General features: G+C 34.0%; 1 protein-coding gene across 26 annotated transcripts in view; it reads right to left on the reverse strand.

Moving 5' to 3' along the window:
- ANKRD12 (ankyrin repeat domain 12) overlaps positions 1–24,540 on the reverse strand; it is a 148,823-nt gene that overhangs the window by 55,571 nt on the left and 68,712 nt on the right. For 17 of the 26 annotated variants that reach the window (XR_008515818.1, XR_008515821.1, XM_054537657.2 and 14 more), the window contains 4 exons: positions 21,869–22,015; positions 18,873–19,073; positions 13,776–13,918; positions 8,670–8,817 (listed from right to left, as the gene is read on the reverse strand). Coding sequence is in view for 24 of the 26 variants with exons in the window: in XM_054537657.2 (XP_054393632.1) it covers positions 8,670–8,817; positions 13,776–13,918; positions 18,873–19,073; positions 21,869–22,015 (639 nt within the window). In the remaining 2 variants the exon portion in view is untranslated. The remainder of the gene's footprint in view (positions 1–8,669; positions 8,818–13,775; positions 13,919–18,872; positions 19,074–21,868; positions 22,016–24,540) is intronic. The other 9 variants (XM_024235937.3, XM_024235934.3, XM_054537653.2 and 6 more) reach the window with 1 other exon arrangement.

The raw sequence follows: 24,540 nt of genomic DNA on the forward strand, positions 1-24,540 counted from the left end.
CCACTGCACTCAAGCCTGGGCAACAGAGCTAGACTCTGTCTCGAAGAAGAAAAAAAAAAAAAAGAAGAAAGTAGAAACACAACATACCAAAACCTGGGACACAGCAAAAGCAATGCTAAAAAAGAGGTTTATAGCAATAAACACAAATAAATATTTTGAATAAACACTATAGTGATACACATCTCAAGGTACTAAAAAAGCAAAAACAAACTAAACCTCATGCTAGCAGAAGAAATAATAAAGATCACGGCAGAACTAAACAAAATACAGAGACTTAAAAAAAAATGCAAAGGATCTATGGAATGAAAAATCAGTTCTCTGAAAAGATAAACTGCTAACTAGACTAACCAAGAAGAAAGGAGATCCAAACAAAATCAAAAATAAAAAAGGGGACATTACAACTGATATCACAGAAATACCAAAAATCACCAGAGACTATTATGAACTATATGCAACGAACTGAAAAACCTAGAGGAAACGGATACAGTCCTGGAAATATACAACCTGCCAAAATCAAACCAGAAAGTAATAGAAAATCTGAATAGACCAATTCAGTAATAAACAGTCTCCTAACAAAGAAAAGCTGGGGACCAGATGGACTCACTGCAGAATTCTACCAAAGCATTACCACAAAGAAGTACAAAGAATTACAAATTAGTACAAAGAAGAACTAACACCAATCCTCTTGCAACTATTCCAAAAAATTGAAGAGGAGGGGATTCTCCCTAACTCATTCTACAAAGCCAGCATCACCCTGATTCCAAAACCAGACAAGGACACAACAAAAAAAAAAAAACTATAGGCCAACATCCCTGATGAAAAGATGTAAAAATTCTCAACAAAATATTAGCAAATTGAATCCAATGGCACATCGAAAAGATAATACAACATGATCAAATGGAATTTATACCAGGGATGCAAGGATGGTTCAAAATATGCAAGTCAATAAATGTCACACATCACATAAACAGAATGAAGGACAAAAACCATATAATAATTTCAACACAAGCAGAAAACACATTTGACTAACAACTGATAATCAAATTCAGTAACGTTGCAGGATACAAAGTCAAAATACAAAAATCAGTAGCATTTCTACACACCAATAATGAAACAGCTGAAAAAGAAATCAAGGCAATCTCATTTACAATAGCTATCAAACAACAACAACAACAAACAACTAGGAATAACTTTAACCAAGGAGGTGAAAGATCTCTACAAGGAAAACTACAAAACGCTGATGAAAGAAACTGAAGCAGACACAAACAAATGGAAAAACCTCCCATGCTCATAGATCAGAAGAATTAATGTCATTACAGTGACCAGGCTGCCCAAAGCAGTCTACAGACTCAATGTAATCACTATCAAAATATCAATGTCATTTTTCACAGAAATAGAAAAAACAACCCATAAACATGTATGGAAACAAAAAAGAGCCTGAATAGCCAAAGCAATCCTGAGCAAATAGAACAAATCTGGAGGAATCACTTCAAAATATATTACAGGGACTGAGAGAGCACAGTATTGGTATAAAAATAGACACAGAGACCAATGAAACAGAATAGAGAACCCAGAAATAAATCTGCATATTTACAGCCAAATGATCTTTGATAAAGCCACCAACAACATACATTGAGGGACGCATACCCTCTTCAATAAACGGTGCTGGGAAGACTGGATAACCATATGCAGAAGAATTAAACTGGATCCCTATTTCTCACCACACATAAAAGTCAACTCAAAATGAATTAAAGACTTAAATGTGCGACTCAAAATTATAAAACTAGTAAAAGAAAGCACATGGAAAACTCTTTAGGATATTGGTCTAGGCAAAGATTTTAGAGCTAAGACCTCAAATGCACAGGAAACAAAAACAAAAGTAGACAAATGGGGCTATCAAACTATAAAGCTCCTCCATAGCAAAAAGAATCAAGAGGATAAAGAGACAACCTTCGAATGAGAGAAAATATTTGCATATTATTCATCTGACAAGGGACTAATATCCAGAATATACAAGAAATTCAAGTATCTCAACAGAAAACTCCAAATAATTCCATTAAAAAATGGGCAAAGGACTTGACATTTCTCAAAAACGATACAAATGGCTAATATATGAAAAAATTCTCGACATCACTAATCATCAGGGAAAGACATCAAAATCACAATGAGATAGCATCTCACCCCGGTTAGAATGGCTATTATCACAAAGACAAAAAATAACAGTTACTGGCGAGGGTGTGGAGAAAAGGGAACCTCTTTTACACTGTTAGTGGGAATGTAAATTAGTACAACTGCTATGGAAAACAGTTTGGAGGTTTCTCAGAAAATTAAAAATAGAATACAATCCAGCAATCCCACTACCAAGTATCCATCCAAAAGAAAGGAAATCAGTACATCAAAGGGATACCTGCATTTACAAGTTTATTGCAGCTCTGTTCCCGACAGCAAAGATATGGAATCAACCTAAATGCCCATCAACGGATGAATGGATAAAGAAAATGTGGTGCATATATACACTAGAGTACTATTCAGCCATACAAAGGAATGAAATCACGTCATTTGCAGCAACATGGATGTCATTTGCGGCAACATGGATGGAATTAGTGAAGTAAGTCAGGCACAGAAAGACAAAGACAGCATGTTCTCTCACTCATATGTGGAAGCTAAGAAACTTAATCTCATGGACACAGAGACTAGAATGACAGATACCAGAGAATGGGAAGGGGATTGGTGGGGGAGAGTGGGGAAGCAGTGGATGTGGATACAAACATAGGGTTAGATGAAATAAGTTCTCATGTTTGATAGCAGATTAAGGTGACTATACTTAGCAACAGTATTATGTATATTTCAAAGTAACTAGAAGAGATGACCTGAAATGATACCAACACATAAAAATAACACTTAAGGTGATGGATACCCGAATTACCCTCACTTGATCATTACACATTCTTTGCATGTAACAAACTCACACGTACCCCATAAATATGCAAATGATTATATAGCGATAAAAGGGGAAAATCATCATAATAAACTCATGGGTTTCAACATATTTGATGGGTTTCAAACCACGGCAATTTATTCTGTTCTTGAAGCTCACATTGTCCCATCTTTGGTCAATACAAAACTGCTCCAAATTGTCTCCTAACACCTTTCGGTAAGATCTTATATTAGTCTTTGATAGCTTCCCTGAAATCTGGAATTTTAAGATATTCCAAGCTCAAATATTTCCTGCCCCAGACCTGGAATCATCTTCTTCTATGAAATCTTGGTTTTCTTTTTGTAGAAAACATTTTAAGATCATAACCTGGGAGGTGGGAATGATAACTGCTATTTTAGTCATTCCTTTTAGTTATTTGTATAATTTTATTCAAAAATAATTTCACACTCACAAGAAGTTAGAGAAATAAATACTGAACACTATATATCTATAACCTAGATTTATCCAGTTAGTTTTACCTCCTTGCTTTATAACTTGTTTTCTTTCTATATATATATGTATATATATTACATATCTTTTTCTAAAGTATATGAGTGTAAATTAAATGCATCATGGCCCTAAACCATATATATTTTAGTATTTCCTAAGACACAAGAATATTCTCGTCACCACAGTAATCAGCTTCATAAATTTATACTAATATGACACCAATCTACTGTCCATTTCCTTGTTAAATGATCTAATAATGTCCTTTATAATCATTTTTCCCCTCCAGTACAGGATCCAGTCTAGGAGCAGGTATTGCCTTTAATTACCATCTCTGCGGATAATGTGGCATATTTCTACTGCCTTTATTGATTTCTTATGAAAATTGCCATTTCTTAATCTTTCATGACATAAAACTGGCTTTATTTTTTTTTAAAAAGAGCATTTCTCATGATGATGCATTCTCAGCTGTAATACTAAAAAAGTGATGTTATATCCCTTTTAGGTATCACATCTGGAGGCAGATATGGCCATATCTCCTTCCTTTGATGATGTAAATAGAGTTCACACAGTCTAGGTGCTGCTGGATTTCTCTACCATATAATCATTGGTTTGTTTTTCCTCCACCCACCCTTTCTGATGTGAAAAGGGTATGTAAAAATCCTGCTTCTCAGTAAAAATCCACCCCCCCAAGTTTATCAGCCATTAGTCATTATTGTCTAATCATGTTTATCATTATGGGTATAAAATGATCAGTGGAAGGGCAGGAACTGACTAGGAAGCGGCATCAAGGAACTTTCAGGAGTGATGGGAAAATTATTATTATTATTTTTTGAGACAGAGCATCACTCTTGTTGCCCAGGCTGGAGTGTAATGGTGCGAACTCAGCTTACCGCAACTTCTGCCTCCCAGGTTTAAGTGATTCTCCTGCCTCAGCCTCCTGAGTAGCTGGGACTACAGGCACGCACCACCACGCCCAGCTAATTTTTTGTACTTTTAGTAGAGATGGGGTTTCATCATGTTGCCCAGGCTAGTCTTAAACTCCTGACCTCAGGTGATCCACCCACCTCAGCCTCCCAGAGTCCTGGGATTACAGGCGTGAACCACCATGCCCGGCCTTGGAAATATTCTGTATCTTGATGGTGTTGGATTATACAGGTGGAGGCATTTCAAAAACTCATATATCTCATATATACATTATATTTAAGGATTACATCACAACCATGAATATCGCAAAAAAATTTAAACTCTAGTTAATGAAATGCATGCTTAAGTACTTAGGAATGTCTTCAACTTATAAAACATATCAAAAAATAATATGGATTGATGGATAGATATGTGATAGTGTAATAAAGGAAACAGAGCAAAAAGTTAACAACTGTTAAATGTAGTTAGTGGGTACAGGATGTTCATTACACAATTCTTTGAGCTTTGCTACATGTTTGAATATTTTCATAATAATGTATGGGGATTTTTTAAAAAGTACTATAAGTGCTTATGTTATAAAAAGCACAAATTGTAAGTGGGTAATTTGGGATAAATTTTCCTATGGCATCGTATTTGGATTTCGAAAGTATTGAGCATCTAAGGTTGTGGACAGAGAAGTTAAGATGGAAAATCATTAGTGGCTAAAAGGTGGTTCTGGTGATAATGAAAACATTGATGTCAAAATATAAGAGCAGTTTTTACAAAATCATTTCAGGACAGAGTAGGGGGAAAAATTAGTATTTCTACATTAATACGTATGTTATCTCAAATGTATATATTTGAATACTTTTTTTTTTTTTTTTTTTTTAAAAGATAGTCTGGCTCTGTCAGCCAGGCTGGAGTGCAGTGGCACGACCTCAGCTCCTTTCAATCTCCGCCTCCTGGGCTCAAGCCATTCTCCCACCTCAGCCTCCCAAGTAGCTGGTACTACAGATGCACGCCACCATGCCTGGCTAATTTTTGTATTTTTTTGTAGAGACGGGGTTTCACCATGTTGCCCAGGCTGGTCTCGAACTCCTGGGCTCAAGTGATCTGTCCGCCTCGACTTCCCAAAAGTGCTGGGATTACAGGCCTAAGTCACTGTGCCTGGCCAAATTAATACTTTAAATAGATGACTATTTTATCCCTATATTGTTTATTTATTCAAATAGTTCACAAGCCTTTTGTCTTTTTAAAAATCTTTATTTCCATCTGTTGTCTCTCTTAATTACTGAAGAGGTGTTCTTTTTTCTTGCTCTAATGCCCAGGCTAGTCTCAAACTCCTGGGTTCAGCTCCTGGAATAGCTGGAATTGCAGGCACATGCCACCATGCCCAGCCTACAAGACTTTTCAATTTTTAAATTTTTACTGGAGGAAAATGTAGATTATCTTATCTTTTGGTATATACTATATAGAGAAGATACTTAACCATATCATTAGAAAAATTTACAAACACAATGGCTACACAAGATACATAAACTTTAAAAATTATTTCTCTGCCCATTTTGGGGCATTTAAGTCATTCTAAATTTTCAGTATTATAAGCACTAATATGTTAACAGCTTTACACACATATATATAGTCAGCACTTCTGGTTATATCTCTGCAGCACTTCTAGTTATATCTTTTTGAATTTTTCACATTTATTAACAAATTGTTTTCCAGAAAGCACTCTCAACAGTGTATGATGCCAGCTTCACTCCAAGCTCACCAACATCCGAATACTATTTTTTAAAAATCTTTACCAATTTTATCGGGCAGTTTTTATTCAAGCACTTCTGTATGTTAATTACTGTGTTAAACTGTAGACTGTTCTGCAGTTTTCTAGTTATAGTCTTCCCTTCTCAAAGTATCAGGATTTTCCTGGCTTAAAAAAAAAAAAGCCACAGCTGTTTCTACTTTTATACCATTAGACCATTTTAACAGTATGGCAACCTGAGCGTGCCTGCACCTACCCTCTCTCTGTCTTCCAATCTTTCTCCTTTCATATCCCTCTTTCAGTCTGTGTTTCTGTCTGCTCTGTGTTTATCATTTTTAAATTTTTTTTGGTAAGATCTATATACGGTATTCTGTTAAAGTCTGAAAAAAATTTTTATAACTTTTGTGGTTCTATCCATTTTCTTACTCATCAGTGATGTTTATAGATTTCCACTCACTTTTCCTTGATTAGATTTGCTAGATGTTCTAGTTAATCTTGTCAGAAAAGCAACTCCTGGTTTCATTCTGCTATATTGTCTAGAAATATTAGGACATTTCTTTCTTTATATAATACTTTTAGAAAACTTGCTTTCCAGTCATTATCATCTTGCTTTTCTCTATGGATCTGCTTTTACTTCCTCTTCTTGATTTCTTAAGTTCACTTATTTTCATTCTTACCTAGTTTAATGAAGGTAACTATGAACTTTTACTGAACACAGAACAACTCTGGTCTCGTCATGTAAGTACTAATGGTTATGTATACAATGTCTACAATTGAGACTTTCTACTTAATAAGAAACTGCATGTGCTGAAAAAACTTAAAGTTTCCAACTAGTATTCTGTTTCTGGTTAATATTATCTTGTATTTCTAACAACTTTTGCTTTATATATTTTGACAGTGTTATCTAGTGCTTAAGGCAGTACACTTTTCTTATTTTTTTTGCCCACAACAAAAGCTACATTCAATTAAGAAGGCAATACACTTTTATCTTTGCTTTGTTCATATGCTTTTATTATCACAAAATTATCTTTTGTCATGTGCTATTTCCTGACTTCAATTCTTTGTCTAATGTCAATACTGAAATTCTTACTTTGTCTTCAAAAGCATTTTTTATTTTTTTATTTTTTTTTTGGTATTTTTCGTAGAGATGGGGTAAAAAACAATATTAGCTGGCATGGTGGCATGCGCCTATAGTCCCAGCTACTCAAGGGAGGCTGAGGCAGGAGAATGGCATGAACCCGGGAGGTGGAGCTTGCAGTGAGCCGAGATCACGCCACTGCACTCCAGCCAGGGCGACAGAGCGAGACTCTATCTCAAAAAAAAAAAAAAGAGAGAGAGAGATGAGGTTTCACCATGTTGGCCAAGCTGGTCTTGAACTCCTGGCCTCAAGTGATCTGGCCCAGGTTGGCCTCCCAAAGCGCTGGGATTACAGGTGTGAGCCACCACACCCAACCCTGAGTTTACTATACTTTTATCATCACCTCTCAAATGTTGTTGTTGGTTTTAATTTTGTATTTAAATTTCAGATAATTAAATTTTTTCATTTTTCCCTTTTCAAGTATGATCTGATATTTACATTCAATTTAACAATATTTACCACAGTTATTTAATCATCTTGTCTGTAATCAGTGCTCACTGCCGAAAGTTTTTATTCCATGACTTCATTTTCTTTTGTTTATAATTTGGCAGCATCTCTTAATCAGTTGGAGTATATTTACAATTTTTGTTCAACAAGTAAAATGTTATATTCAGAAGGTGCGTTCTTTCAATTGCCTTTCCATGTGAAAGATAGTTTAACTATATTACATGAAAATAAAGGGTAGAACTTTCTGCCTCAAAACTATAAATGATCCATTGCCTTCTGGCAATGGCTGACATTAAATAAGTATGGTTTTTATTCCCTCATGTGTAATATAAAAGTAACATTACCTAATTGCTTATAGGAATTCTTTAAGATTTTATGAGGAAACAGCCATTTGTAAAACTGATGAAACTCTTTTTCACTGAATTTTGCCTGAAATATGGTAAACCCCTTTTATATAAAGACGACTTTCTTCAACACAGTAAAGGTTTTTTTGTTATCTTTAAAAAAAAACTGTGTGTTTAAAAAAAAAAAAGAAATTGTCCTTCCTTGCAACAATGATCAGAATTCAACCATCTAAATCACTAAAGTAAAATCACAGAGATGACTTGTTAACAACAGGACACCGGAAAAAGACATGAAGTGTTTGGTTAGTAGCTCTGTAATTTATAATAGAATGAAAAGAAGTCAGAGTAGCAGTGCTGGTAGCTCTGCATGGGGAGAGGTTCTGCAGCAGGCTTAAAAGTAATAATGAATAGTTCAGCAATTTATAGAAAACAGAAATGGGGCAATGGCATTATGACTCCATTCACACAGGGTATATGTAGTAAACACCTAGGTTACTAACTTCATCATTCTTAGCTAGTTAGCTAAGCATCATTCTAGCTAGCCAGCATTATTCTGAAGTATTCAAACATTTTGTATATTACAAATGAATCCAGAATGTTCTATCAAATATCATGTCAAACGAACAGATGAATGTATTATCTGAAACAAACCTGTGTAACTTTCATCATCATCAGATAAAGGCACCTCTCTTTTTAGTAGCAACTCCAACTCCTCTGTTTCTGCTACATCCACTGGACGCTCCCCATGTTTATTAGCTTGAAATGGATTTCCACCATGACGAAGTAACAGCTTTACTATCTGCAACAATAAAAAGCAGGAAGACTTAGTCCCTTCACAGATTGTATCACTGCACTCATTCTCTTGATAATACTCATAGTATCCTTCTGAGTGTTACCTCATTTACTCTGCATCCATTCCTCACCATCTACTCTAAATCGTTATTCTCTTCAAGATCCATTTTCACTGACACTCCCCTATCTGATGACCTCAACTACTACAAAAAATTTCCTCCTTAAAATTTAAACTGGGTTATTTTAGCAATTAATCTCATCATTTTTTCATCCTGTTCCATCATAAAGTCAAATATTTATTCAGAACCTATAATAACTACACTTCCAAGTTCTGCTAATAAACCCATGAACAAGAATAACAAGTTCCCTGGCCTCTTGAAATGTGTATCTTAGAAAAAGTTTCAAAGAAGTATTTCCCTTCTGCTTTAGGCTAATATCACTGTCAATGCTCTTAATCTTACTCCGTTTCCCATAGCCCGGGAATTTTAAGTATCATTAACTCCAAAGCTTAAACTTCAAGACCCTTCACTTTCATGGGTCCTTTACAGAAGGATGCTGTATCTAATGTTGTAGTCATCACTTTGAAAGGCCTTCTCTCCTTCTCTAATGAATTACATAAGCTTCAAGTTCCACATAACCAGGTTCTGCCCTGTTAGTTATTATTTGTTTTTTCTTCATATCCTCTTTCTTTCATAGTTTTAACCTCTTTTTGGTTGGCTCCTTTTTAGAAGCCAATCTTTCCACAGTTCATATTTCTTGCACCTTAAAAAAATAATGGCATTAAAGAAATGAAACACGGACAAAACAAGGAAACTTTGTTGAAACCTATATTGTCCTACCCTAGCTAACCTTTCTTCTTCACTGTCAATCAGGAGATTGACATCTGCCCTTGCAGCTGTTACTTATTGGCCCTTCACTCTTTCACCTACAACTCTGCTACCATCAATCTTATGGAATGGCTCTTTTAAGACCTGAAAAGATCTAAACCAATGATGGTTTCCCTATGACTCTGTCCTTGATACACTCTCTCATGTTCTAATATATATCATCTCTTTGGAGAACTTATCCACTCTGAATGTGATGACAATTATGCAATCCATCCATTCATTCTCTTGTCTGCTTTCTCTCTCAGCCCTCTTGAGCTCCAAACCCAAACATTCAAATACTCACTGGATATATCCAACTGAATGTATGTGTATTTTAATACAAAAGCATAAAACCAACAGGACCCAAATGGAGTTCACTAAACTTGTACTATTATCTTTTATCTATTTCCATTCTCAATAACTGGCACCAAAATTTACGCAGTCACTGAAGCCTTGAAGCCAGAATTTGGGAGTCATCGTTAATTCTTTTTCACTCACACACATCAAAGAGGCAGCCAGGTGTTACTGATTCTGCCTCCTTACCATCTCTTCTTGTTTTGATATTTTGTGCATTTCCATTAACACTGGTGTGTTCTATCATACATAAGCCTATACTACAATTCATTAACACATTTCCCCCCTTGGACTACAAGCTTCATATAAAATCAAGTCTCTATTCATCTCTGTATTCCAAGGACATAACTATGGTGTTTTCTGGTACTTAGAAAACATATCACACCTTAAAAAATACTTAAGTGAATAACATGAAACAGATGAATATTAACTGCATTTACCATCAAAGGAACAATTTAAAACAAGATGCTGAAATCAGAAATTTGTAACAAATTATTTAAGAATGATTCACAATGAATAAAGAAAAAAATTTTTCTAGATTACTGCAGAAAATCTGAAATGTAATAATGTATAAAGAAAACAACTTACTCATGATACCAACTATTAACTGTTTAATTTTTATCAAATTACACATACTTATGATTTTAAAAGATCAACTAGGTTTCCAAGTCCGCTGGTGAAGAACAATTGTCCCTGATACTTATTCTCCATATTCCAGTCATCTACTCAGGGTGAGACAGGAGCAATTACCGGGCTGTGTAAGATTGGGGAGAGGATGTGAGAGCTAAAAAAACCTTTGATCTAATAGTCGTTTCCAGTCATATCTTAAGAAGCACTTCCAGAGGTCATTGGTACTATTGATTCCTAAGCTTTTTTTTTTTTCTTTTCTTTCTAGGATTCTATGTTGTAATGGTTTTGGTTTCAATTTTCTTGTCTCTTTTAAATCAGAGGTGGGCAAATTATGACCTACGGGCCAATCTGGTCTGCCAGCTAAGAATAGTTTTTATATTTTTAAAGGACTGTTGAAGGAGAAGAGAATAGGAGAGGGAGGAGGCAAGAGGAGGTGAAGGAGGGAGTATGTGGCCTGCAAAACCTAAAATATTTACTATTTGGCCCTTTATTGAAAAAAATTGTCAAACCCTGTTCTACGTCAGTAACTGCTCATTTCTTCAATTTCTATCTTCCAAAATATTTGTTTCTTCTGTTCTTTGCCCTTGTGGGTCTATCCTTTGAAACTGCCCCTTACTGTCATTTTAGGTATTTGAGAAAGTAACTGAAATAAAAATCTTCTAGTCATTATAAATAATACTGTAGTGGATATCTTTATGAGTTGAAATTTTTCCAATTTTAGGCTTATTTCCTTAGACTAGAGCCCTAGAATGAGAAAACAGAATAAAGAATTTTGATATTGCTGAAAGCTTTCTATCCCCATCAGGAATACATCAATACTTATTACATGACTATACAGAATCAGGTACAGCTGGTTCATTCACATATTACAAACACCCTAAATCAAATAATCGAGATTTTACAGATCATCCTCAAATGCAAATAATTGCTCTTAAAGTTGCTTAAAACATAACAGTCAATAAATTAGAAGTAGGTAAAAATGATGACAAAAGATGATACGTATCTAAAATAGAACTAGAAATAAGGCTAGTATTAAAATGTGTATTATGGTGAGGTGCGGTGGCTGACGCCCATAATCCCAACACTTTGGGAGCCTGTGGCAGGAGGATCGCTTGAGCTCATGAGTTCAAGACCAGCCTGAACAACACAGGGTCTCTACAAAAAAAATTAAAAATTAGCCTAGCATGATGTGCATGCCTGTAGTCCAGCTACTTGGGAAGCTAAAGCAGGAGGATCACTTGAGCCCAGGAGGTTGAGGCTGCAGTAATCTGTGATTGCACCGCTACACTCTAGTGTGGGTGAGACAGCAAGATGCTGTCTCAACAAAAAAGAAAAAGAAAAAGAAAAAGAAAAAAAAGTGTTTTAGGAATTACTATACATTTACAAACAAGTCAAAAATTAGGTTCTTAATAAGCTATGTTAATCCTCTCTATAATAATTTAGACCTGGCTACAGAACTGTTATATTTCTGCTTTTCCCATCTTAAAAATGCTTTATGGATGGCTGAAGTTGTCATGACTATTACTGAAAGAAAGAAATCTAAGTATTTGGGAGTGGCTCAGAATACACATTAGGGATATACAGAAATGAATTTTTGGTGGCTCTCATTCTTCCTCCTAAGGCACAAGTAAAAGGAACAAGGAGAAAACAGCTCTCAATAGCTCTTCAATGGTGACTCCTACTATCCTAGGCATGTTGGTAGGAGGAAAAGCAAAGGTCCCTCCCTCTAAGAAGAGACTGGAAATAGCGTGAGTCCTTGTAAGTACATGAGCTCAAAAGGTCCGCTTCTGGAAATATTCTGCAGCTATGTGCATATTTAGAAACTTGTGTTCACAGAAACCATGTCTTAGTCACAGGCATAATTCTTTAAAATTACACTTAGAAATTGGGAAACCTTTATTATCATATCCAAAGGAAAATCATTCATTCTTGGTAAACTATCAGTAATATTTTTTAAAAGGGCACTATTTAAAATATCAAAGACAGAAAGTCAGTCAGTTTCCGATAAATTCAAAGGAAAGGGCAATGTACCCTACATGTTGTCAGGCCTGATGGATTAAGTTTTTGTCATTCTGCCTATCCTCAGTCAGTTATCCATTCATCTACCTATCCATCTATCTACAAGTGCATCCATGATGGATTTACTGAACATTTCTAGGTGACAAGCAGTTCCAGAGTAAATAACAGAAAACAACATAAAATGCCAGTATGCATGGTAGTACTTGCAGTCTAGAGCAGGAAACATGACACTAGACAAGAATATCAGTAAAAAATAAGGTAGTAAATGCTATGATATAGGTTTGTACAAATTGCCAAAGGAGCACAGAGAAAGAGTAGACCACTGGTAAGCAAGAATCAGTTTAGAAAAATTATTTATAGGCTACATTTTTCTTCATTCAAAATAAGACTTCTTTGCTGAGAAACATGGAAAAATGTCTTATAAAAATGTAACTGAGAAAAATAGCATTTTTAATTTCTGAATTTTAGGTGTATTTGACTGCACTCACAAAGACAGCTTTTTAATCTTTTACCCCTGATATTTCTAGACCATCTTAAATTTCAATGTGCATTTACATGTAGTGTCTTTTTTTCCTTCGAAGGATCAATTTTAGATAGGTATTATTTACATATAATTTAAAGATGAGGAAACGGAGGTTCCGAGGAGGGAAGTAACCTGTTCAAGATTACACAGCTAGTAAACTGGCCAGGCCAGAACTACACTTGTATCTATCTTTACTCCAAATTCTATTTTTGTCTCAACTAAAGTAAAATGCCTTTCAAAAGATAGGCAATTCAACACTGTACAATTTTTACTATATATAAAGACTGCTTTAATACATCCAATTGTCTTATAAAGAATGCCTTGAAATAAAAATTTTGCCAAATTATTTAATCACCTGTCAAATTAAATGGGTTTTATGAAAAGACAATGCTAAATCTGACTATGAACTAATACTTAGAAAGTAGAAAAAAGGGAAAACAAAATATAGATGAGTTGATCAAGCAATGAGTGGAATATGACACAGATCATATGACTAAGAAGTGAATGAAATTACTTTGGGTTGAATTTGTACTTTGAAAATGTGTATTATTGATTTTTTTCTATCATACTTACATCTCTGTGCCCACTACTAGCAGAATCATGGAGTGGAGTGTCATCATCTAATCCTTGTGTGTTAACATCTGCTCCAGCTGCTATAAGTATCTTAGCAACATCATAATATCCAACATTGCAAGCTTCATGCAGTGGTGTCCAACCTAAAGTTAGATTATTAATTTAACATGATTCACTTGCGCTACTTCAAAATATATGCTTTTCATATACATACCAATGTGTGACATATCAATTCTAAAATTGCACATCGTGCAAAAGAAAAAAGGAGTGATGAAGAAGCTACTAAAAATAAATAAGAACAATATCAATTTACTGAAGGTTCATTCAAGATAATATTACAGTTGACCCTTGAACAAGGTGAAGGTTAGGGGTGTTAACCTCCATGCAGTGAAAAATCCACATATAACTTTTGACTCCCCAAAACTTAACTACTAATAGCCTACTGTTAACTGGAAGCCTTACCAGTAACATGAACAGTTTGACTAACACATACTTTGTATATGTATTATATACCATACTCTTACAATAAAGCTAGAGAAAAATTGTTATTTAACAAAATTGTGAAGAAAAATCTATTATTCATTAAGGAGAGTGGATCATCAAAAAGGTCATCTTTATCATCTTCACAGTGAGTAGGCTGAGGTGAAGGGAGAAGAGGGGTTGGTCTTGCTGTCTCAGAGGTGGCAGAGGGAGAAGAGGTAAAAGTAAAGGTGGGAGAGGCAGGCATACTTGGTGTAACTTCACAAAAACACATTGTAATTTGTGTCTCACTTTTTCGCTTTTTTATTTCTCTAAAAATGTTTTAATACAGTACCACCCTCCTTCTTCCACTGTTTGCTTTAGCTTCAATGCCTGGATCACACAAGGGCTGGTGTTTAAAAAAAAAAAAAGTAAAAGCAGCCTTAAATTACTGGAACCCTCTAAGGTCAATCTGTTTTCTGGCATGGCTTCTTCTGTCTTCTTCCTCATCACTTGAAACTGTTTTGGAAGCACTCAGCTCCATCAAGTCACCTATTAATACCTCTGATGTGATATCTACTAGCTCCTCAATTTCTCCAAGATCCATATTTTGAAACTTTTCACCCCCTACCTTTTTTGCCATATCCACAATCTCTTTCATGATTTCCTTGACTGGTTCTGTGGTAAACCCTGTGACGTCATGTACAACATCTGGACACAGTTTTCTCCAGGAGGAAAGAGCTTTCACAGCTTTTTCTTTAACAATGATGGCATCTTCAACGGTGTAATCCTTCCAGACTTTCATGACATTCTATCAGAGTTCTCTTCTACAGTGTTGACAATCCTTTCCCTGGAGTACCGTATGTAATGGACCTTAAAGTTCCTTATGACCCTCTAATTAGAGACTGGTTTAGAAACACCGTGTTTGTACACCACTTTAATGCCTTTGGTGTTGAAATCACAGGGTTCTGGGAGGCCAGAGGACACTAAAAGACAGCCTCCTTCCTGGCAAAGTACTTCCTGACTTCAGGAAGAAACTGATGACATCAATCCAGAAACGAGTTCTTATTGTCCAGGCCTTCTTGTTATACAACCAAAAGACTGGCAGCTGGGTTTATCTTTTCCCTTCAGGGTTCAGGGGGCAGTCCTGATCATAAACCCAACTGTATTTACATAAAACAGGAGAGTTAGCTAATCCCTTCTTGCCCTAAATCTTGGTGCTTGCTTCTCTTCCTTACTAATAAATGTCCTTTGTGGATTTTTCTTTTTCCCAGAATAGGGTACTTGTGTCCACATTAAAAAACTGTTCAGGCAGATTTTCTTTTTTCCTCACTGATTTTCTTAATGGTATCTGGGAATTCATTTGCTGCCTATCAGTGGACTGAAGCCACTTCTCCTGTTATCTTGACATTTTTTTAAACGAACCCTTGTTCTAAAATTATTAAACCATCCTTTGCTGGCATTGAATTCCCCAGCTTTAGATCCTTGATCTTCCTTAAAATTGTTGTATAACGACTTCACGTTTTCTTCGATCTAATCTATAGGTACGCCTTTTTTATAGCAATCTTGCATCCACATAAAAGCTGCATGAGATAAAAGAATGTTTTACAAAAAAGTGCAAGGTTTTCAAACCCACTAGCATAGCTGCATCAATGGCTCCACAAATTTCCCTTCCTTTTTTCCACTGGTCCTTATGCTGGATTCATTCATCTTCAAATAGCAGGTAACCACAGCCGCAGACCTCAATTTATAGTACATTATCAAGCAATTCAATTTTTTCTTTTAATGTCATAACTTTTCTGTTTCTTAGGAGCACTTCTAGTATCACAGGAGCACTTAAAATGGGTCCCCTGGTGTTACTCAAGGCTTACAGTATTCTACTAAACACGATGAAAAATATGCAAGAATCACACGTTTCACGGTGGCATGCAACTTACTGGAGAGACGAACTGCTTATGTGGAGATGATTTGTGTCAGTCACATGGTGTTTTAAGCAGATAGTCCCAACATTTGAGCTAACCACAATGGCAACAGGAGGTAGCTATGCAATTATTACAGGAGTACAATATGTACTACAGTAAATTTTATGCAGTTATGATTTAATACTGCATCTTTGTTTGCTTACATTTCTCCTGATTCTGAATGGTGCTATGTATAGCCGATGTCTGTATGCATATGTTTTAACTTTTTAGAACAGATTTGTGTATATTTTATGGTAGTAAGTGATAGTATAGACTAGTATCTAGGTATCTTTTATGCACTTATAATGTATTTATTTTTTTCCAATTTTCACTATTTCTAGGCTATGCAGTTCATCTATGAGTTTTTCCAGATTGTTCCAAATCTCAAAAAAAATTTCAAATATATTTACTGAAAAAAATCCACATATAAGTAGACCTACACAGTTCAAGGGTCAACAGTATTTCCATTGTGCTAAATTATTTGATAAAAGTATTAAATATTTAAGCTTTCCAATAAATATAAGCTTGATATAATTTTTAATAATCATTTAAACTATGAAAAAGAATTTTAGAGAGGCGAAATATTAGTAAGCTTGATTAGAGTCTTTCAGTAAACAAAAATCCTGATGTCTTAAGGGCTTTATTCTGTTGATACAATATTTTCTGGACTTAATACTTATTTTTACTAAAACAAACTTAATTACTTTTGTAATTAAAAAGTTACATGTTCACAAAAGAAATATTAGATAACTTAAAAATACAAAGAAAATAAACACTGTCCATAATCTCACCACCCAGATATAATAATTTGAAGAATCCAACACAATATCTACTAGTTCTCCCACATATTTATAAAACTTAGATGAATAACAACCTGCTTCCTCTACTTACTAAAGTGAAAATAATTCCCTATGTCATTATACTTTTCTACAACATAGTATTGTGCTAATCAAATATACCATAATTTCCTTCAACGAGTTCCTATGACTAAGGATACAGATTATTGCTAGTTTTTAATTAGAAACAATGCTGTAACAAGTATCCTTACAACTAAATCTTCATGTACATCCATGATTAACTATTTAAAATAAATCTTTGGAAGTGGAATTGTCAGATGAAAGAAATATTTTTTAGGTTTCTGATAAATAATGTCAAGTTTTCCTCTAGAATAAATGTCATGCATTTTAAGTCTCACTCTTCAAGGTAGATACTGTATATCACACCGTTCCCCACTCACACCAAATAAAGACATAAATTCCAGGTGTATTATAATAGGGCTACATGTAAAAACAAAACAGAAACAAAATTTGAAAAACAGAAAATATAGGAATAGTTTTATGATACAGAGAAAGAGAAGGCCTTCTTAAATAAAAACCAAGAACCCATAAAGCTCAATTGATATGATACATAAAAGATGAAAACTTTAGTACAATAAACACTGTAATGAGAGTGTATTCAACCTAAGCCACAGACTGTGAAAATCTTTACATATTTGATAGAGAAAATCTAGACTAAATAAAGGCTCTTGTAGGTTAAAAACAGTACTAAACCAAAAGAAAATGAGCAAAGGAGTGGATCTAACAATTCACAAAATACACATAAATTTATAATAAACGTAAGAAATGTTTACCATCACTACTGATCATGAAAATCCAAATTAAGATTTTTTTGATTCGTGAGATTGTTAATAATTAAAAGTTGGTAATATCCAGTTTTAGTGAAGATACGAGGAAAATGGCTCTTTCATATACTCTTGATGGTAGTATGAATTGATACAGAATTCTGGGGGGGCAATTTCCATTATTTCAAAAATTTAAAACATGTATCTCCTTTGATTTAGCAATTTCACTTCTACTGAAATACTTCCATAAATATACACAAAGATGTTTCTATACAGGTATTTACTACAGTGTTGCCTATGGAATGCTATACCAGAAAATATTATGCAGCTATTAAAAATTAATGGAGTAGGCCTACCTATATATACTGATAGAAATATCTGTAAGACATTAAGGCAGGTTGCAGAACTACAGATTGATACAGATGGAATAATTTCATTTTAAAAAGCCAATATATAAGTATTTGCTTTATACATATATAATAAAAATGAACTGAATGAGTAACCTCCTAAGCGTTAACAATAGTTCTACGGAAGAGAAAGAACCTGTGTGGGAGGGAGGGTAGGGTTGTGCAGTATGTAAAATTAAAGAAAATTTTTGAATTGTTCCCTACATACTTTTACTGTTGAATTATTTACAGCAAGAATGTACTAGTATGCTACTTGAATAATGAAAATGAAAGTAATAACACCACACTCTTACAGTCCTCATGGTTCAGGTTAATAAATATTCTTAAAATACTTATGAATGAATCAACTACTTTGAAAACATATAACTCAAATTCATCTAGGGCAAAAACTAACTTGGATAAAGAACTATACAGCAAGTAATATGTCAACTAAAGTATAAGTTTAGTATGTAAAAATATGAGTAATTATTGACATGGAATTGTAGTAGAAATCGGGTTTTATGTACAAACTCCAAAAGTTTTGTAATAAAGAGTATTTTTAGAACTCTTTCATTCCAGCAAAAGGAATAAAAGAATGTAAATTAAATTGTAACCAGGATCTGTTTAAATTTTAGTGCCTGAATAGTAGGTATTGAATTACTAGTCTTACCTGCAAAATCTTTCACATTCACATTTGCCCCTAAACTTATTAATTCTTTAACTTGTTTCACATCTCCTCGAATAGCAGCCATGTGTAAAGGAGTTTCACCACGTTCATTTCTTTTATTAACTTTATCTTTCTGTCGAGATGAAGAACTGGGAGTTTTCTTTTGGGCAGGCGTTGTTTGTGATGGATGATTTGGTGTGGAATCTGTAAGAAAGAAGAAAGTTAGCAGAAGTTCTAGGCTAAGTATTTTGTATACTTATTTAAATGTTTTTATTGGTAATATGCTAATCTCCTAAAACACAAGGAATGCCTTCTCACCCTAACAACCTGAACCTTGACTTGAATGATCCGTTAATGACCCAAATAAACAGAGATCTTCCCTTAGGGTTATCAAATATCATTAGCCAATTAAAAAAAATGTTTTGTCAATTCATAAAATTGGTTTAAAATGATAAAGTATCAAATACGTACTCTAAAATGTTTCCTTAAGGAATGATGTGATGAACTATGAAACATTTTTCCTAGGTATGTTATGCTATTATTCTAAGACCTAGAGGAAGTGAAATTGAAGGCTGGAGTCCACACCTCTGACTCAGACAAAGCATTGGAGTTCTTCTGTTCTTATATTACATGCAAATCAAGGTCATAACGATTTTACTATGAAAATGAAAGAGAAGAGCTACAAAAAATAAGGGCAGTCTGGAAAAGAGCCTTTAAAAACTGTGCTTTGCCTTGATTCTCATATTTTGATATTTGTTCTAGTTTCTATATTTAAAAAAAAAAGTTAAATCAGATGATGCCCAAAGTCTCCTCTCCAACTTCAAAACTAGAAAAAAACAAAAACTGGTTTCTTAATTAAGGATTCAAGACATATATACAATGTTAATTAATTGTGAAAATTTACAACTATATAAAAGAAACTGCTCTAAGAGAAAAGAAATCTATGGAAAATAACTTTCACCAGTTTAAAACCTGACATGATTAGAGCTCTAAGGCAATACCATCCTTTCCTCAATAAAAAAAAAAAAAAAAGTGTAAGGTTCATCTTTTGGTTTTCTTTTTTCTTTTTCTTTTTTTTTTTTTTTGAGACAGAGTCTCACTCTGTTGCCCAGGCTGGAGCGTGGTAGCTTGATCTCGGCTCACTGCAACCTCCACCTCCCGGGTTCAAGAAATGAAATTCTTCCACCTCAGCCTCCCGAGTGGCTGGATTACGGGCGTGTGCCACCATGCCTGGCTGATTTTTATATTTTTTAGTAGAGACAGGGTTTCACCATGTTGGCCAGGCTGGTCTCAAACTCCTGGCCTCAAGTGATCCGCCTGCCTCAGCCTCCCAAAGTGCTGGGATTACAGGCTCGAGCTACCATGCCCGGCCCTATCTTTTGGATTTTAAAGTACGTTGTCTCAGTAATAGTTTCCTACAGAAGTTTTTCTAGAAATTTACACTCCCGAAGAAAAGGGCCTTATCTATCTTACTCATCACTGCTTAGAAGACTTCTTATATACCACAGTGGTATTCAAGAAATATTTGTTGAATGAATAAATTTTAATATAATCCTTATAGTCAAATTATTTGTCAAGAGAATTTGCTTGCTGAATTTCTTAAAATCTAAAGACTTATCTAATGAATAAAACAACCATAAACTCCAAGTATATCTGTATGATGGCAAACTGCTTGGTATTTCAAGTTTTCCATTCTAATTCTATACATATTAATAGAGAGTTGACTAAGAATCACCCTTAAAAGGACCAACTGCAGAACAGTATTATAGTATATTTATACTAAAAAAAAAAAAAAATTAACCCATAACAAAAGATACGTATTTGTATGTTTATGCCTAGAAAAGCCACATAAATAAAGACAAGAAACTGTTAACTGTGGTCACCTCTTGAGGGGAGGTGACTGGAGATGAAAGACTTTTACTTTTTGTCTGTTGGTCTTTTAATTTATTCTAAGAAGGACAAATGTTCACGTTATTTTAAAAAATCAGTTTTAACAAATGTCTTTCCATTTAACTATTAAATCAGACTTAAAGTCAAAGTCAAAATTTTACAGAAACAGTCAAAGTTTTTACATGGTAAAATGTCTTTAATTTGGTCACAGACTTTCCCATGTTGGAGGTGGAAAAGGTAGGAGTAACCACAACGTACTCTATTTTTAAAAGCAGAAAGCCCTAAAACATTTTTTTAGCAGTGACAGATATTAGATATGCTCATGCTTTGAAATTATAATATTTAGAAGCTCTTAAGAATTTAACCATGTCATCCCATTTTTTAAAAAGAGGCAATACAGGAAAAAACTCACTGAAAAAAATTATCTTTTTCAATGCATTTCAACATGGTCTGTTATGTAACCCAGAGTCTTACATAAAATTGCTTTGAATTCAGGGCCAAAAGAAATTTTCTCCAGACAAAAGTGATTTACTTTCTTGAATCAGTCAATGAGAACTACGTAACTCAAAAATTTTCTTTTGTACTTTTAGCTGCCAGGATGTGAATAGTAATAACTATCTCAGGCCAGTTGTCTGGATTTTATCTACCTTTTTAGCTCCCTTTTATAAATTAGCATGTTGTTTGGTTTGTTCCCTTTTTGTTTTTGTCCTGCTGGTAAGTCATCATCAATTATTTCTGGAGCACACAGTATATAAATAAACATACATACATGTGGCACAACACTTTAGTTGGAAATGTGACATGAAATATAAAATGAATGTTAATATACTGCTGACGTTTTTCCTTATAAAAAAATTTAGATCTTAATAAAATATGGATTACACATGGTGTAAAGAGCCCTACTCTCGTATAGCTTCTACTTTAGCAGAGGATACAGATGATAAACTGTCACACAAATAATCATAAAATTACCACTGACTTACAAGTAATTCTGATTAAATCCAAGAAAGAATAAAAATTAAAAGTAGTTAAAATAATTGTTAAGACAAGACTACAGTTGCCTGAGGAAAACTAAGGATACACATTAACTCAATGATGGTAGGTATCACCTGGACTGTTGTCTCTTGCTGTCATCTGCATAAGAAGTGCCATCTGTTTTCGCTCAGAGAGTGGATAACCAAAAAGAATGCTAACTGGTGTGGATTTCTTATTTCCAGCTTCCTTTTTTGTCTTCTTCTTTTCTGGACCTTCTTTCTCTGGAATTATTAACAAATATGTAAGAATTTGAAACAAATCCAAGTACTCAAAAGCAAGTTTAAGATGAATTTTTTGATAGATGCTGTACATATATATGAGAAATGTGTACAATATATGAACTAGTAGTAGCCAGACAAAAGCACAATGGGTTTTATATTATATAAACAATTTTCTTCCTGACTGCTTTGAAAAAAATATATTCTTAATTCTACTGTTTTCAGAAAATTAGTAATACTTGGGAAATTTATTACTAGTAAATTTTACTAGAACAAGTCATTAAGGTAAAATTTTAATTCCTTGATAACAGTGCAGACATTCTTTAGTATTACATCTTTGAAATCTCTTTTATTCACTATAATTTTATTCGTAATTGCTGAAAAGCCTATATAGCAATACTCCTTCAAATTACTTCCTTAATTCCAGCAATGATTTATACAATCTTCCAACGAGCTAAATATTTAAGACAAGTCTTATCGCACAGAATAACTACTGAAAAAAAGTACCAAATCATTTTATTCCAGTCATAGGATAGCTGAACATGAAATGACATTAGTCAAAGCCAAGAATGCACAAATTAAAGATTCTGTGTGGCTATGGGTTAACAGATCTTGCAAAGATCCAAAAATTTTCAAGGACCTTTTCAAAGAGATCTGATCCATCATCAAGTTAGCTCCCAGATTTAACTATCTGGGAAACCCATTAGCAACGCAGCCTGCATTCCCCATTAAGTATCAGCAAATTCAGACTGAACTGAATTCTATAAGTAAGAGATACAGATGTTTGTCTTTTCTGTAAGACTTCTTTGGGAGTTAAGGCAGGTGCTCTGTGCAACCAAATGCAGAGGTCTGGCTATTACCTGTCCAGGCATCTATTTCTTGGGAAACCCTATACAAATATCTGGAATTTACTGATCCAAGTTTGAGGGTACCTGCAAAGAGGAGCTGCAAAAATAAATAAGTAAAATAAAGAATATTTAAAAATAGCAAAAATGGGAAAAGGAAAGGCTTAGTAGTCAAAATAGTGTCTTTTTTCAAGCAGATATGAAGAGCAGCTAAAATACTCTAAAAGAAAAGCATGTTTTAATCTAGCAAGTTTAAAAAAACTAATTAAAACCTGATATTATTGGCAGGCATAGAAATTAATAATTCTTCCAGTGTGCCACTTAATCAGCATACCCTGTCACCTTTATGGCTGAGAAAAATCAGAGGTCCTAATTTTAAAAACTCTGCTGTCCACGAATCTTTCAAAATTAAACATTTCCTAAAAAGTCCATTTTCTTGAATATTTGGTTTTGCATAAAAACAAAATTTCAAGACTTATTTAAATCAACTTAATTTTTTTCCAGCATAATCTTTTGTTTTTATATTTTTTATTTTATTATCATTAATGATCCAATTTAGTATAAATCCAATCTTAGCACAGTACTTTTCCTAACTTACGCTGCATTATAAAGCCCTAAACAGATCTTTGGAGAAGCCAATTTTTTCCTGAAGCATATATGGATTTTTTCTCTTAATTTTCTGCATATCTTGGTTCTCTAGTATTTAATAAGGAACCACAAGTGTTGTTGTTTTAATAGTTTTCCATTTGAATAACAAATCTTTAACTACAATGAATGTATTTCTCTCCTAAAATAAATATATTTAACATTGTGAAAATTTTATAGAAAATAGAAAAGATGTTTCAAAGACAAGAAATAAAATCTAGTGATTAGAGGAAACAAAAAATACTTAGCATCTATCCTCAAAATATTTTCTAAATATTGGGGAAAATTTTGCATTTTTGTTTGTAAAACAACTGCCTTTTTTGTTTTGACTGCATTTTAACACAAGGTTTTAAAAAAGCCAGTCTAACGTGATAAAGTAATACATACTCAGGCAACAGTAAAAAGATACTTATATATGCATCATTAGAATGCCATGCTGCCAAATAAAGATGTAATTATTTTGGAAAGAAAGAAACAAATTGGATATATTCCAAATATTTAAAACAAAATTCGAATCAGATGCTAGCATCCAATATAAACTCTATTTTCTTTCAGTTACCACAGTCATATGTCTGAGTTCATATTCTGCATGAGATAGGAAAGTAAGAAAACAGCAGCCGGCATAAGGCAGCTAGGATAGAGACAACTACACTATGTGTCAAAACTGTGTTAGACAAATATGTCCCAAAGTATGTGTTTTCAAGTTAAAAGCAGTCAACAAGACTATCTGGGATGTGTCCTGTAAAGAATTTGTTTCCTCTGACCCATCGTAAGTAAAAAATGATAATATATTATATATCTTATAAAGAGTTAGCTACTTCTCTCGTCAGGAAGGTGATTAAATAATACTTAAAAAAAGAGTTAGCTAATTCTCAAGATTCAGTACCTGAAAAATGTATTTATTTGCCCTAATAATAGACAAGAACTTTGAAGTTTAAATGTAAGTATACTGACAAATGTGTTCATTTAGCACAGTCTACTATAAACTTAAGTTCCATTCAGATAGCCTAGGGATTTTTTAAGAAAATATACAAGAGA

This window comes from Pongo abelii, chromosome 17, assembly GCF_028885655.2.
Source record: "Pongo abelii isolate AG06213 chromosome 17, NHGRI_mPonAbe1-v2.0_pri, whole genome shotgun sequence".
NCBI lineage: Eukaryota > Metazoa > Chordata > Mammalia > Primates > Hominidae > Pongo > Pongo abelii.